General features: G+C 23.0%; 1 protein-coding gene across 1 annotated transcript in view; it reads left to right on the top strand.

The window, feature by feature from the left end:
* Nucleotides 1-13,866, top strand: part of LOC127286827 (ubiquitin-like protein 3) — a 95,111-nt gene extending 81,245 nt beyond the window's left edge. Inside the window, exons 2-4 of the mRNA XM_051313431.1 lie at nucleotides 3,288-3,396; nucleotides 4,918-5,082; nucleotides 6,969-13,866. Of these exons, the coding sequence (XP_051169388.1) occupies nucleotides 3,288-3,396; nucleotides 4,918-5,082; nucleotides 6,969-7,033 (339 nt within the window). The 3' untranslated portion in view covers nucleotides 7,034-13,866. The remainder of the gene's footprint in view (nucleotides 1-3,287; nucleotides 3,397-4,917; nucleotides 5,083-6,968) is intronic.
* Nucleotides 13,867-15,797: the final 1,931 nt, after the last annotated feature.

Below are 15,797 nucleotides of genomic sequence, written 5' to 3'. Positions count from 1 at the left end.
CCAATTTTAAGGAGGAAAAAAAAATCGAGTGTCACTCGTCGTGGAATACAATACTGACTGCAAGGTTGGACGTAATTAAAAACATAAAAAGTCAAAAGAAGTAAAGGGAAATGAAGAATTCCAATCCTTCTCTTCCTGCTTAAAGGGAATGCGTCTCTCTCTCTTCTGCTTTGCACTCGTTCTCCTACCATGTCTTCTCCTGCATGTTCTCAAATGGAAATAACAAAAAGAAAGAAATCCCCACGTCTGCAGGATCTTCCCTTCTTCGCGTCGTTGCGGCGCTTCTCTTTCCACTTCCGCCTTCTTCATTACGCTCATTCAACTCCAAGTCCCTTGTGCATTAAAACCTCATTGCAACGAAAGCGTCGTTTGTTATTCTTCCACTAAAAAAAAAAGAAAAAAAAATCCCGAAAGAGAGAGAGGGATAGAATGTAAAAAAATAAAATCTGACTCCTTACCTTTTTTTTTGTGGCGTCGCAAATTAGATTCCTTTCATCTTTTAATGAATGCATAAGTAATTAAAATTTTTCTTAATTCTTCATTTAATTAATTATATTCTCCTAATTAAGAAATCCACTCAAAACATTCTTGTTTCATGTTTTATCTGACGATTAATTGAATCTCCCTCTTGTCGAAAGGGAAAGTCATTCATCTAAGAAACATTTTAATTCATGAAAAAAAAATTACAAAAGTAAAAAATGGATTTAGGAAAAATTAAAAATTTTCTTTTGATTATAAAATTTCTAATAACAATAAAGTATATATGTGATCTGGACAGTTAAAAGGGACCTTTTGTCCGAAAAAATCGATTTTTTATTGATTGGTGTTTCTGATAAAGAAAACTTTTTTCTATCAGAATCACCAATCAATAAAAAATTAATTTTTTCGGACAAAAGGTCCCTTTTAACTGTCCAGGTCACATATATATTGAGAATAAAATTTTAAAATAAAAATTAATTTGACAATTCTGTAAAATATTGTTAAACTTTTTTTTTGTTTCTCATGCTTTGAGGGACTTTTTCATATATTTAATTATTTATATTTTTGAAATCTATTTGTATAGGAACTCAGCAGGTGAAAAAAAGAAAGAAAATTACGATAATTAAGCTTTAATGAAATTCTGAGACGATTCGCGCGACAGAATGATTTACAAAGTTCTGGCTGTTATGCGAGAATATCGCGCACAAGCCACAAGAAGTATATATGTTCCGGCTGCATCGCGACAGAGTAATTATTCATTATGCTCAAGACCCGCCTCGTTTTACAGAGAAAATTGAATCTGCGTTTTGAAATGTCCTCTTTCCTCTCCCAAATACCCCCCCCTTACCCCCTCCACCACCCTCGATTAACGTTCGTTTAATTGCTTTCTCCAACACGCCATCAAAGTTTAAGAAACGACTTTTGCCTTTCCACAATGAATCAAAAAAAATTGTGATTTATACTAAAAAAAAATTATTTAAAATATTTTTTAATATTAAAAAAGTAAGATAAGTTTTTTTTTTTGAATTTGTGGAGTTTTTAAATCTGAATTTTTTGACCTATTCAGAAATATTCTAAAGTAGATTGATTCAGAATTATTTTAAAGAAATATAAAAAAAATATAAAAATACCGACACAGAAATCTATCTTATCGACTGATGATAAAGATTTTTTTTTGAAATTTTATCAGCTTTTTTAATACTGTTTTACTATCAGTCGGTAATGTACATTTCTGTATCTGTAATTTTTTATGTTTTCATTTCTCAAAAAAAACTGTTTTACCATCAGTGGATAAGGTAGATTTCTATGTCGGTAATATTTTATATTATCATTTTTAAAAAATTTTCTTTACCGCATAAGTGGGTAAGGTAGATTTCTAGGTCGGTAATTATTTATATTTTTCAAAAATTCTTACTATTTTGTTAATTTTTTAATTATTTACATACATATAAAAATGCATCGATTGACCTATTTGCAAATCTTTTGTGATAAAAACTTATCGAGTTATTAACGTTTCAAAAATCAAAAATTTTTTTAAATGTATTTGTAACTTTTAAAATATGCTTAGCTTAAATTAACATATTTTTGTACCTTTTACAACCAAATATTACCGAGTTATTGGCGTTTTTAAAAAAAAAAAACTTTAAAAAACATGACTTTTTATTTATTTTTTAACTAATCAAGAATCTAAAAATAATTCAAATAATTTCCGTTTCTCCTTCTCTCTGTGCGTAATATTTTGTTCATGAAGCAAAAACAGCTCGAGAGGATTTTTTGTACATAATATTAATATTTTTTTTAAATTTTTTAATCCTAATACTGTGAAGGGATATTGATTTCTGTTCAATATATTTGTGATCCGGAAATAAAAGTTTTGAGATTTAAGAAAGTTTTAAGTACTTTGCACTTTTCTCGGTTCGCTATTGCATTTTAGTTTTTTTGTTTTTGTTTTTTTTTTTTGTTCCTAGAGTATTTCAACTCAAAAAGTTGAAGAGAAGATTGGAATTACTAATTACTTTCAGTTCAGCGATTTAATTCTTTGCTAGATTGAACACAATTAACGTTTGCTTTTTCCTTAATAATAAGGTGCGCAGGGACTTCAATTAATTTTTCTTTCTTATTTTTTCTGAATTCTCCTTTTTTTTGATAAAAATTTTCCAACTTTATACATCAAATTGTCAATTAGAATTTATTTTTCTTTTTCTTTAATTTTACAAATATTTTGAAATTTGTGTTTTTGCAAAAATAAGTGCCCGAAGTAACTAAATTGATATATATAATGTTTTGAACGAATGGTAAAAACATTGCTGGAAGAAAAATATGTGATAATTTTGGGTTTAAAAAAGAAGGAGAAGAAGAAAAAGAAAAACGAGAAGTGGTTTCAAGTAAATTGCTTGCCCTCCCTTTGAAATATCCAAAAACTGAATAAATTATAAGGTCTTTTCAACGAATTTCCAAGAAACTACGTGAGAAACTCCTCCTACACTTGTATAGTTTCGTTTTTAATGATAAAATTGGTTCTAAAAATTATCGTCAATCATCCTTTTATTTAGAATCCGAAAGTTAAAAGCGAAAGGCATATTAAAATTTTTTTTTTTTTAAATTTTTTTAGAATTTAAAAAAAATTTTAATCGCAAAAAAATACAATTCTATTTTTAAAAAATACATTTTTGTATTAGGTTTAAAGAAATTTTTTGATTAGGAAAGAAAATATTTTATTTTTATATTAATAAATTAAATATCTAGAATAATAAATTATTTTTTGAAATAAATTTTTTGATGGTATTGTTTTTTTTATTTTGTTTCAGCTGAATCTACGCCTCATTCTTGTCAGCGGGAAAACAAAAGAGTTCCTATTTAGTCCAAGCGATTCTGCAGGGGACATAGCGCAACATGTGTTTGAAAACTGGCCGGAAGGTAAATTTAAGACAAAACTATTCTTCAAACAACTGTATTCCCATAAAACTCATTTACATTTTTTAAACATTGTCTCCAACAGTTGTTTGATATAAACTAAATAATAGAATTTATGTGTCACATTTTTAGTAATTTAAATAACACTTCTAGTTTCTATATATTTAGGAATTATTTTTTTGAATTATATAATATTTAAAAAAAATTACTTTTTCAGGAATTTACTTTCTTTTTTCCTTTATTTTCATGTTAAGTTTTATTTAAAAACTCTTTTTTTTCTTCTGATAATAAATAATAATTTGCTAATTAATATAATTTAATATTTTATATTCAATTAATTGTTTACTAATTAATTTGTAAAGTGTAAAGCAAGTACAAAACAACAGGTTATTGTAGAAGTACCTTTACTTTGTTATTCAGTATAGGTTATCTCTTTTGCTCTCATAGAATGCGTTTGGTCGTTCGATATTGAATCGAACTCTTGCACTGTGGACATACCTTAAGTCGCTTGCAACTATACATACGTCAACTTACGTTGAGAAACTATTAAGACACGCATCCTAGCCAACCCTGGTTTTATTTCAGTGATTGTCATTTGTGACAAATTATCACTGTTCATTTTAAAAAATGAGCAAAAACGAAGCATTTTCTGATGAATTATTATGACAATTCATTAAGTTATATAACAAATATTGCAAATTTTCAAAAAATAAATATTTACAAAATTGAAAAAGAAAAATTTGTTATTGTTTTTAAATCATTTAGATTATTTTATTTATTTTTTTTTGAGAGTATTTTCTTTTTTTTCTTTTCCCTTTCACACTAGTCAATAGAGTAAATAATAATATTGAATTAAAAATTGCTAGTAAATTAATTAATATACAATATTTAGAAACCGATAGAGTTGACAGAAAATTTTATTTGTTTATATTTTCCTCAATATTTTACTTTCTAGAAAACTAACCTCAAAAAATTTGCTTTTTTTACAAATTTTTTTAAATATGAAGAAATTGTTAAATAATTATATTTTAAAAGCAACTTTTTTTGTACATTAAATCTGAATAATTAAATTTGTGATAATATTAATAAATTTCATGTTACTTAAATAGTAGTTATATTTTTTATTTTATTAAAGGGTGTCGTTCACTGTTTTCATATCATACATTTTTAAATTAATATAAACTCTTATCAAAGTGTTTTTTAGGTTATGTTTAGAGATAGTTTTTCTTTGATTAAACATTTTTTTGTAATTCTGTAAAATAAAAAATTAGTTTTTATTGAATATTTTGGATCTAATGAAAATATTTGAGTAAATTCTGTCTGATCCTAATAGTAAAGCCTTCTTAGCAGAATAGAAAAAATTTTAATTGCAGAACAATCATTTTGTTATAATAAAATCAACAAGGCAGTTTTTTTGAACAAGTTAAAATATATATTTTTTAAATTTACAAAATTGAATTTCAGTTTTTAGAAAAAATTTTTTTTTTTTGGAAACTTGTGCTAATAATGAAAAAATGATTTTAGATTGGGCGGAAGAGGCGGTTGCCAAAGCAGAAATTTTGCGGCTAATATACCAGGGGCGTTTTTTGCACAGTAATGTCACGCTTGGTGCACTTGGGCTTCCTTTTGGAAAAACATCAGTGATGCATCTTGTACCACGAGAAAATTTACCCGAACCTAATTCTCAAGGTGACTTTCTTCTTATGAAATAATTATTCAGCTTTTTTTTTTTGCAAAATAACTAAAAATACAAAAAATAAATTTAGATTTAGATAAATAAAAATAAATAAAATACGCTTTAAAAAAAATTTATTTTTGTTAAAAATTAATAATTAAAATACAGAAAAAAAAATTCAATCTCGAGATTAATTTATTGCAAAATAAAAGAAGTGTTCAATGAAAAATAAATTAAAAATGAATTATCACGATAAAATAGCAATTTAATTGATGGATGAAATTAGAAAAATTAAGTATTAATTAATACCGTCTATTTTATCAAGACTTTTTTAATCTATAAAGTTCAATTCAAAGGTGAAGAAGTCAATTATGTGTCAAAAATTAATTTATCACTATCCGGATATTTATAAAGTGCAAATTGCACACGGAGATATTGAATATAAAGTCAAAACATCTGAATTTTTAAATTTATTTTCTTCTCTCTTTTTTTAAAAAAAAATAAAGCAATATTATAATTTTATAATTAATTGCTTATTAAACTTGTATCAATCTATTTATAATTTTTTTTTTTTTTAATGAATATTAATAATGTTATTGGTTCTATTTTTATTAATTTGAGAGACGACCTGGAATCGAACTATTAACTATTTTCTTTAAAATAAATTTCAAAAAAAAAAAAAAAATTGCCTACTTTTTACATATTGCAGGAATTTTACCAAATGGCGAATATATGCACATAATTCCAGACGAAATTGAAGAATAATCTTAAAAAACAAAAAAAAAAAGCAAAAAAGATCCAAATTTCTAAGTGAGTTTCCATTTAACGATCCCGTCCTTTTTCCTTAAAAAGAATGTTAAAAAAAAATGCGTTACTGAAAATGTTACAATTTATAGGATAATAGTATCAATAAAGGTAACGGATTAAATTTTTCCAGTAACGGTATAGCAAAAACTTGCATATTTCTATCCGTTATTTTTTAAAACATTTTAAAATTTTTCATCAGTAAAGTAATAGTTTATTAATTATTTTTTTACATTTTTATTATTATTCTATGTATTTTTTTATATATATATTTTTCCTTTATGCTTTTAATTATCTTCGAATAACGATTTTTAATTATTATTTTCATTTGAGAAAAATAAAATTTTGCCTATTAAATTTTTACAAAAATGAAGTAAAACGATAACGATTCAAGGTTCTTACTAATTTGGGAAAACCTTAAAAACCTGGAAAAGACAAATTAAAAAAAAAAATTGGAAAACCTGAAAAGACTTTCAATATAATGACTTAAACTTTTATCTTATCCATTTTTTTTTTTTTATTGATAATAATTTGTGTGATTATTTTTTATTATATTTGTTTCAATAATTATTTAAATTATTTATTTATGCATTATTATTATTTTATTTTTAATATTTTATTAAAATTATTCTATTATATCTCATATTAAATATTTCAATATTTTTATTTTTTAATTTTAAAATAATTATTTTTCAAGTTTTATAAATTTACCAAATTTTAATAATTGTTCAGGAAATTACGAGGCAAATTTGTAATAATTTAAAATTTATTTAAAGTAAAATTAATTTGGAAATTAAAAAAAATTGTTTTAATTATTTAGTTTTTAATAAAAAAAATTTTCGGGAAACCTGAAAAGACAATGAATAATACAGAATTTTGTAGGAACCTTGAATGTCAAATAATAACAATAACAACAAATTAATATAAAATTACATAAAAATAGTAATTTAAAAAAAAATTTTTTTGTATACAAAAATTTTTTCTTGGATCTTAAAAATATTTTCTTTTTAAAAAAGGAAAAAAAAAATTGTGAATCATAGGCATTGTAATGAAATCAAAAAATCAAAAATTAACCTTTTTTCTATTTTGTTTACAGATCAGAGACAAAAAAGTAAAGGTGGAGGAAGTAGTTGCTGCTCAGCTTCCTGTTGCATACTTTAAACGTTGGCTGCCCTTTTTTTTCTTTTATTTTTTATCTCACTCTCTCTCTATCTTTCTTGTCTCTCATTTGTCCGAGGCGCATTTCTCCGCAAATCGGCTCTCTGCACAACAAAAGGATCTGAGCCAATCACATTTATAGAAAAAAAAAAAAAAAAAAAAAAAATGATTTTCTGCTGGAAGAGAAATCGCAAGTGGCTTTTGAGCACCGCGGACAGGACATATTATTATTATAATTATAATTGTCAACTTGTGACGAGCGATCCCACAGTCCAAAGATCAAAAAAGTGGGACGCCAAATTTTTAGAATCAAAAAGAAGAAGAAAAAAAGAATAACAAGAGAACTCGCCGCAACATCACCCATTTGCAATCGTCAAAAAAAAAAAAAAATTAAAAAAAAAAAATTTTTTTAAAATGTGTATTAATCTGTTATTCTTGGTTTTCAACTTAAATCCTCGACTTTCAGGAAATACTCAAAAATCCTCATCCACAGGATTTGCGCATCGAAAAAAAAGAAACATGGAAAATTCGCTCTCTGTTTGTTAATTAGTGATGGAATATCGATTATGCTCTCTGAAAAAAAACTATCGAAATTTCAATTGTCGATTTTCATGTTGAAATATCGATTTTAAATAAAATATCGATATGTCAATTTGAAAACAAAAAAAAAAAAAACAACAAAAATTGGCGGTAAAAACCGTTATAATATTAAATTCCAATAAATCGATATTATTTGATAATATTGATTTTAAAACAAACATTTTTTAAATATCGATACAAATGCTTATATCGAAGCATATAAAATATAAAACGATATTTTAATTATATCGATTCAAAATTATCGATATATCGATTTGATTTAGGAATATTAGAATATTTCGAATTAAAATTATCAATATATCGATTCGAAAATATCGATATATTGAATTAAAATATTTCGATTTGAAAATATCGATTTTAATAATAGTGAATATTTCGATTCAATAATATCGACTCGTAATTATCGATAAATATGTCAATTCATAATTATCGATATATCGATTTAGAATATATCGATTTAAAACTATCGATATATTGATTCAGAATATTTCGATTCAATAATATCGTTTCGAAATTATCGAGATCAATGATTCAGAATATTTCGATTTAACTATATCGATTTGAAATTATCGATATGTTGATTTAGATTATATCGATGCGTAATTATCGATGACTATGTCGATTCGAAATTATCGATATATTATTTTAGAATATATCGTTATTTCGATTGCAGATTATTTCGATTCGTAATTATCGATGTATTGATTCAGAATATATCGAATCGAAAATGTCGATTCGAAATTATCGATATATTATTTTAGAATATATCGATATATCGATTGGAGAATATTGCGATTCGTAATTATCGATATATCGATTTAAAATATATTGATTCGAAATTATCGATATATTGTTGTAGATTGAAAAAATATTTTTAAAAAATGAATTTTTTTTTTTGAGGACATTCTGTCACTAATTAAGACAAAAAAAAAAATGTTACGCAAAACCGATTATTGTAAACAATTGCGACAGCAGCGTTATTATTATGATTATAATTATTATTATAATTATTATTATAATTATTATTATTATTATTATTATATAATTATGTAGGTGGAAAATACGCGAGAGTGCCTGTGTGCGAGTGTTGTATGTCAAGAGTATAAATGTTTGCGCGTGCGCCCGAATTTAAGAGTCTGAAACTATAAGTTTATGTTGTGATATGCAGGTAGCGAGTATATAAATATAAATATATATAAATATATATATTATATACATACTATTATTAAAATTATATAAATTTTTAATATATATATATTTATATATAAATATTGATATATAAAACATATTATATAAAATATAGAAATATTTATATATAAATATATATATATTTGAAAAAAAAAAAAAATGAAAATTGTATGAGATACGTTGACGTGCAGTTAAGCTCTTATAACGCGAATGAAAAAATAGACTTTTATTATATATATATTAAATATATATATATATCGATTTGTGAAATGACGCCAATTTTTGAGAGTTGTTTAGATTTTTCTCGGTCAATGATAATGATAATGATGATGATAATGATGATAATGATGATAATGATGAAAAGCGTATAAACATTCAAGAGTCTGATCGTATAGATAGAAAAGAAAACAAAGATGACCGATATATTTCACGTTATTCCCTATTTCCTTAAGAAAAAAAGAAAATTCCTTTTCATTCTCCTTTTTTCAAAATTGGACCTAAGAAAAGAAAAAAAAAAATTCTCAACTCTCAAATTAGTGCGAAATTTGTAATTTTAAATATTTTTTTTTAAAAAAAGGTAAATTTTTAAATTAACAAAATTTGCAAATAGAAAAAAAATAAAATTTAATCTGAATATAAATATTTATTATCTTGTTATATGTATCGATTAAAAAAAAAAATAAATAAATAAGTTGATATAAATAATGTAGAAAATATATTGATATTAAATTTACTTTAATATTAATATATTTTTAATATTATTTTTTTGTAACAAGATGATTTTTTTGTTTACAAAAAATTAATAGAAATAATATTTTTACTTTAATAATTATGGTAATTTTTTTTTTTCGTAATTTTGAAACACTTGGCCGATTCTTTTTAATTTTTGTTTTTCAATTCAGATAAATAATTTTATCACGATTTTTTAATTTTTAATCTGACTATTCGATATTATTGTATCGATTTGAAATAATAAATTTTTGTATAAATCAATATGTCGATTATATAAGATCGATAAAAATTTTTTTTTTTATCATTCGATATTAATTTTTTTTTTCTTTTTGAAATAAAATTAATTTTTTTTTCCACGAAAATTGAAAAATTTTTAGAGAAATTTTTTTAAAAAACAAATTGTTTTCACAAATTTTAGTATATTATTATTATTATTATTTTTATTATAAATAATAATTTAAATTGATTTATTTTATAATAAATAATCGTCAATTATTTTTAATAATTAATTAATTAATTTCTCTAATTTTTTTAGAGAATACATTAAAAAAAAAAAAATTTTTTTTTTCAAATTTCGCACAATTGAGCGCCTTGGCTTTAAAAATTAGGTCCAAAAAAAAAAGAAAGAAAAATCATTACAATGCGTTGTAGCTTAAAATACTATACTCTCCTACGCTAATTGTATTACAAATCTTACCAGTGATTAAGAAATGTGTATATATATATATATCTCGTACTTGTGTAGTCGTATTTGATCGAAAAATTAAAAAAAAAAAAAAAAATACTGTTTTTAAAAAAAGCAAACAATTTTTTTACATTTGACAAAATATTATTTTAAAAATTCTCAAAATATTGACTCTTCTTTAGTTTCGTCGTCAAGTTTGATACACAATTTTTTTTTTCGTAAAAAATTAAAAAAATTATTTCAACAAATCAAACGACTCAAAAATTATAAATTTTTTTTATTAATATTAAATTATTCCGATATCAGAAAAATATTAACGAAAATTTCTGAATTTTTTTTTTATCGAATTTTTGTAAATCAATTATTATCAATCATTATCGATAACATCGAATATTATCAAAGTATGTTAATATCGATTATTATCCATATTATTGATTTATATATCGATAATATCGATTTTTACGCGATAAAATTTGATTTTGAAACGATAATAAAAAAAAATATATATATATATATATATATCGATTGTTGTATTATAATATTATAGAGGCAAAAATTAATTTGGAAATTAAACAAAATTTCTCCTTTTTAAATTAAAGAAAACTTTTTTTTTCTCAATGAAATTAAATTTTTATTTTCTTTCATCGATCTCTAGAAAAATTAGATTTACAATAATATTTTTCAAAAATAGAAGAAAAATTTCATTGTTTATGAAAGGAAAAAAAAAATTTATAGTCGATATATTAAATTACAAAATTCATTTCAATTCTTGAAATACAGTCTTTTATTCTTACACCTAAAATAAAGACTATTTAAAAAAATGGAAATTAAACGTTTTATAATAGTAAATTAAATATATAAATATTAAAAAAAAAGAATCAATAAATAAAGAACATAAAGTGTCGTTAAGCGCTCTTGTTAATGGATTTAAAGATAATTACAACAGTTTTATCGAGGCTTTATTCGATTTTCACGATAAATTAAAAACAAAAAGAGACAAACCTCGTCAAAACGAGTTTAGCGATATTTCAAAAGGAAAAAAAAACCTTCCCCTCCGAATAAAAATGATTCCAATTTTTTATGAAAATGAAAAAATACAAATTTTCAAAAGCTGTAAATAGCCGAGTTTTTACGTTCTTCAAAAAAAAAAAAGAGAATTAAATGAAATAAAAATAAATTTTCCTTTCTTGTTCAATAAATCGTTTTTATTCGGATTTATTATTTCGGGATAGGTTTTTTTTTTTTTTTGAAATTCACAAAACTTTATAACACAGTTATAAAAAAAAGTCCAACGACCGTAGAAGAAACGCTTGTAATTTTAAATACAAAAAAAAATAAATTAGAAATCGAGTTAAGTTTTACTCTCAAAGACTTTTTATCGTCGAAAGGCGCAAAAAAAAAAATTATTGTAAAAAGTACTTGCGTTTCAATAGCTGAACGTCTTATTCGAAAAAAAAAAATTATTAAAAGAGAGAGAAAAGTTACATATTTAAAAAAAAAATGAGACTTTTATAAAAATTAATCGATTGTTTTTGCGATTTTTTGAAGGAAAAAATAATTAAAAACCAATTTAATTATAAAAATTATATTATGAATAAATAAATGGTTTTTAATTCTTCAAAATTGCTTTACAATCGAAAATAAAGTTTCTTTTTTTTGAGCGCTTTGTGACCAAAATTCGCTTGTACATGATGTTAATATTGTCTTCTGTAAATTCAATTTTTTTATTTTTTAAATTTTTTCTTTTACTGCAAATAGTCGAGGGATCGACTTAAAAAAAAAATAAATAAATAAAAAATAAAATAAAATAAGAAGGAAATGAATGTAGATTGACCGTCCTTATAAATACGAGACAAGTTTGTTAAAAGAAATTGAGAAAGAATATTTGAAAGAGCATAAAAAACAAAAATTGTACGAAATTGCTTGCCTTAGAAAATCGATTGTGAAATTTTAATTTTAAAAAAAGTGAAAATTTCCAATTTTTTAGAAATGGAAAAAAATTTATCATTTCTTTTTTAATAACTTTTTTTGAATAATTTAGAAAAAAAAATTTTAATTTTTTTGAAATTAGAACTGCAAATGCTCTCTTTCTTTTTCTCTCTCTCTCTCTCTCATTTACATTTTTCGACGAATCCCTCGAAATTTAATCGCTGGAGGATCATTCTATTTTTTTATTTAGAAAAAAAAAGAAAAATTGCATCGACAAGTATATAAACGAAAAATTCCTCAGTTTTGTTTCTTCATTTTTTTTTTTTTTTTTTTTTTTTTTTTGGGGGGGCCTCTGTGTGTTTTTTCATCAAAGGAAAGTGGGCCCATAGCAAATATCCTAATATCGCAATATGTGTAGCGAAATAATCCTAAATGTATCATGGAATTAAAGCTAATTAACTGTTCGAAGCGTAAGGGTAACAAAAAAGAAAAAAAAATAATAATAAACTTGTCCATGACGATGACTAGAGTATTAAAAAAAAAAAAAAAAAAAAGAGTTACACGGTTTATCCGTGATTTCAAGACTTCCAATAAAAAATTTTCAACCTCTTTTTTTCTCTCTATTCAATTTTTTTTTAACAAAAAATATTTAAATTGTCCACGAGAAAAAAAAAATTTTTTTTTCTTAAGAGGTGTCGTGATTTTTAATTGGAAGTCAAAAAAAAAATGGAATTATTCCTTTTAGACAATTGTGTATAGGTAAACGAATTATGAATTATATCTGAGGTATTTTGACAAAAAAAAAAAAAAAAATTTCTTTCCCATGGGAAGCGAATCTTAAATAGAAAAAAAAATCACTCTCGCGGCTCATCAACATTTTTTTCATTTGTAATTTCTTTTTTTCTTTGAAATCTCAAAGACCCCTCAGGATCAGGAGGCGTCGTTCTCTATTTTATCGCTACTAGATCCTAGGCACTATTATATAATTCATCTGTAAATAGAAACAGTATTGATATATATTTCAGACTAGTAAATGTTCTAGATTTATCGGAGAAAGCCGTTAATTGAATGATTAAAAAAAAAAAAATAAAAATAAAAATGTTTAATTAAAACAACAGGCAAAAAAAAAAAAAAGAATGAAGTTTGTTATTTTTCAAGATAAGTGAGAAAGGTCAAACTCCAAAGCAAGAGGAAACGAAACGAACGAGAAAAAGAAATTCCCTCATACCCCCAATCTCTCCTTTCCCTTTAAACAATCGAGCAAATCTGGAGAACATATTTTTTTGCAGGACAAATTTTGTACGTTCTCTCGTTAGACTCACAAACAGTATATAAATAATTGTAATTTTAAAGAAAGTTAAAAAAAAAAAAATAACTTTAATGTGAATATTGAAAAAAAATCCTCTCTCTCTTTCTCTCTCTTTCTGGTAGATAGTATCCGACTACTACATTCCTTAATATTATCTTGCTCGTACGCTTCCTCGTGCAGATTTTTGAGTGGTCTATACTCAGTTTTGCAAATTTATTATAATAATTATTAAGCTTACGTTACGCACCTCATTTGTAAATATTAGATCGTATTTTTGTCTTCGATGTAAAATCAACGAGGATCTTAACTGCAACTAATGGCTTAGTTTTTAGTGTAAGAATACAAAAAAAAAATAATAATAATAATAAAGTTACAAAGCGTAAAGGGAAGAAATTTATTTGTCTTTTTTATTTATAGCAAAAAAAAAACCCCCCTATTAAAAATTATTGACTTATTTTTTGTAAATGCCTTTCATATTGGATTCATAAATTTTTAATTTTTTTTTAAATACCAAAAATCTCCTAAAATAATTACAACACATGCATATGTTCGAAAAATCATTAGTTAGAATTTTTATTTTCTGGAATTTCATTTGTCATAATTATTTTTGAGCCGTATTTTTATTTATTCGAATTAGTATTTTGCAAGAATTTTCATCAATACGATTTTCTATAATATAGAATTTTTATATAACCAAAAATTCACTTCACAGAATTTTTATTTGCTCGAATTTTTATTTGTCAGAATTTTTATTTTCTCTAATTTTTATTTGTCAAAATTTTTATTTGCTCGAATTTTCATTTAAAATAACAGGGCATTTTAAAGAATTTTTATTGATTAGAATTTCATTGCATAGAATTTTCATTTTATTCTTTCAGATGAATTTTCATTTGTTAGAATTTATTTATTTTTATATTTATTTTATTTTATTATTTATATATTTATTTTCTACTTTTATCGATTGTTTGTTCGGACATTTGCAATTTCGGATAAATGAAAATTTTATCAATTAGAAATTCTGTTAAATGATTTTTCTGTTAAGTAAAAATTCTGTAGTTTTAAAAATCGATTATATAGAAATTCAATCAAATAATAATTCGAACAATTAAAAATTCATCTGAAAGAATAAAATGAAAATTCTATGCAATGAAATTTTACCCAATAAAAATTCTTTAAAATGCCTATTATTGTTTAATGAAAATTTGAGCAAATAAAAATTATGACAAATAAAAATTCGAACAAATAAAAATTCTGTGAAGTGAATTTTCGATTATATAAAAATTCTGTAATATAGAAATATCGTTTTGATGAAAATTCTTGAAAAATTCTAATTCGAACAAAGAAAAATTCGCCTCAAAAATAATTATTGAAAATTCCATAAAATGAAAATTCTAACTAATAATTTTTATAACATAATTATGCGTTCCTTTTTAATAACAGAGGTATCGTTCTCTGTCGCAAAGATGTCGATTTAGAAAGCGTTTTTTGATTTGATAAAGGACATTTATTTAATCATTTTACAAAGTAATATATATAAGTAAGGTGTTATTTTTTTTCAGTATTACACAAAGAAGTTTATAGAATTTTTTTAATAAAATATATTTATTACATATTTATATATAAATATTTATATATTTTTTTGTTGCTCATTATTTTAAAAAATCAATTATAGATAAAAAGATTAATTTTTTCAAAACGTACTAATTCAAAAAAGATATTTTTTATTAAAAAAAATTTAATAATTTTTTACCACTTCTGGTTGCATTTCATTTGAATTTTGCTGTTCATATTTTTGTAAAATTGAATTGCAGAAGATTTTATTTTTACAAATTACAGACAATAATTGAATATTACAAAATTTATAATTAAATAATAAAAAAATATTTAAAATAATTAAAATATAGAAAATCTTAGTTAAAATTATAAAAAATAAACTATAATTTGTCGAACATTTTGAAATAGAAATTTAAAAAATAATTAAATTTCAAAAGATTTAAAATAGAGAATTTTAGAAATTTCAGGAGAATTTGAAAGAAAAAACTATTTTTTACTTGAAATTATTTTTAATCTAAAGTTTCGAAGCAGTAAATTTAATCACAATGTTTATAAAAAAATGTTTATACTTTTAAATGTGGTAGAGATTTTATACTATCTTTATTATTTGAATAAGAATAATAATATTACTATTCGTACATATTATATACATAATATTATCTACATATTATTTTACATTATTTTCAATCTATATTTATATTGGTTTAAAAAAATAAACTTTTATTTTTTTCCTAAACTTTTTTATTAACTGATTTTATTATTTTACGCAT

The sequence above is a fragment of the Leptopilina boulardi genome, unplaced genomic scaffold (assembly GCF_019393585.1).
Source record: "Leptopilina boulardi isolate dan_hultmark-lab unplaced genomic scaffold, ZJU_Lbou_2.1 LbouV2_362, whole genome shotgun sequence".
NCBI lineage: Eukaryota > Metazoa > Arthropoda > Insecta > Hymenoptera > Figitidae > Leptopilina > Leptopilina boulardi.
Note: the sequence above shows the minus strand (reverse complement) of the source record. Positions and strands in the feature narration are given on the sequence as shown.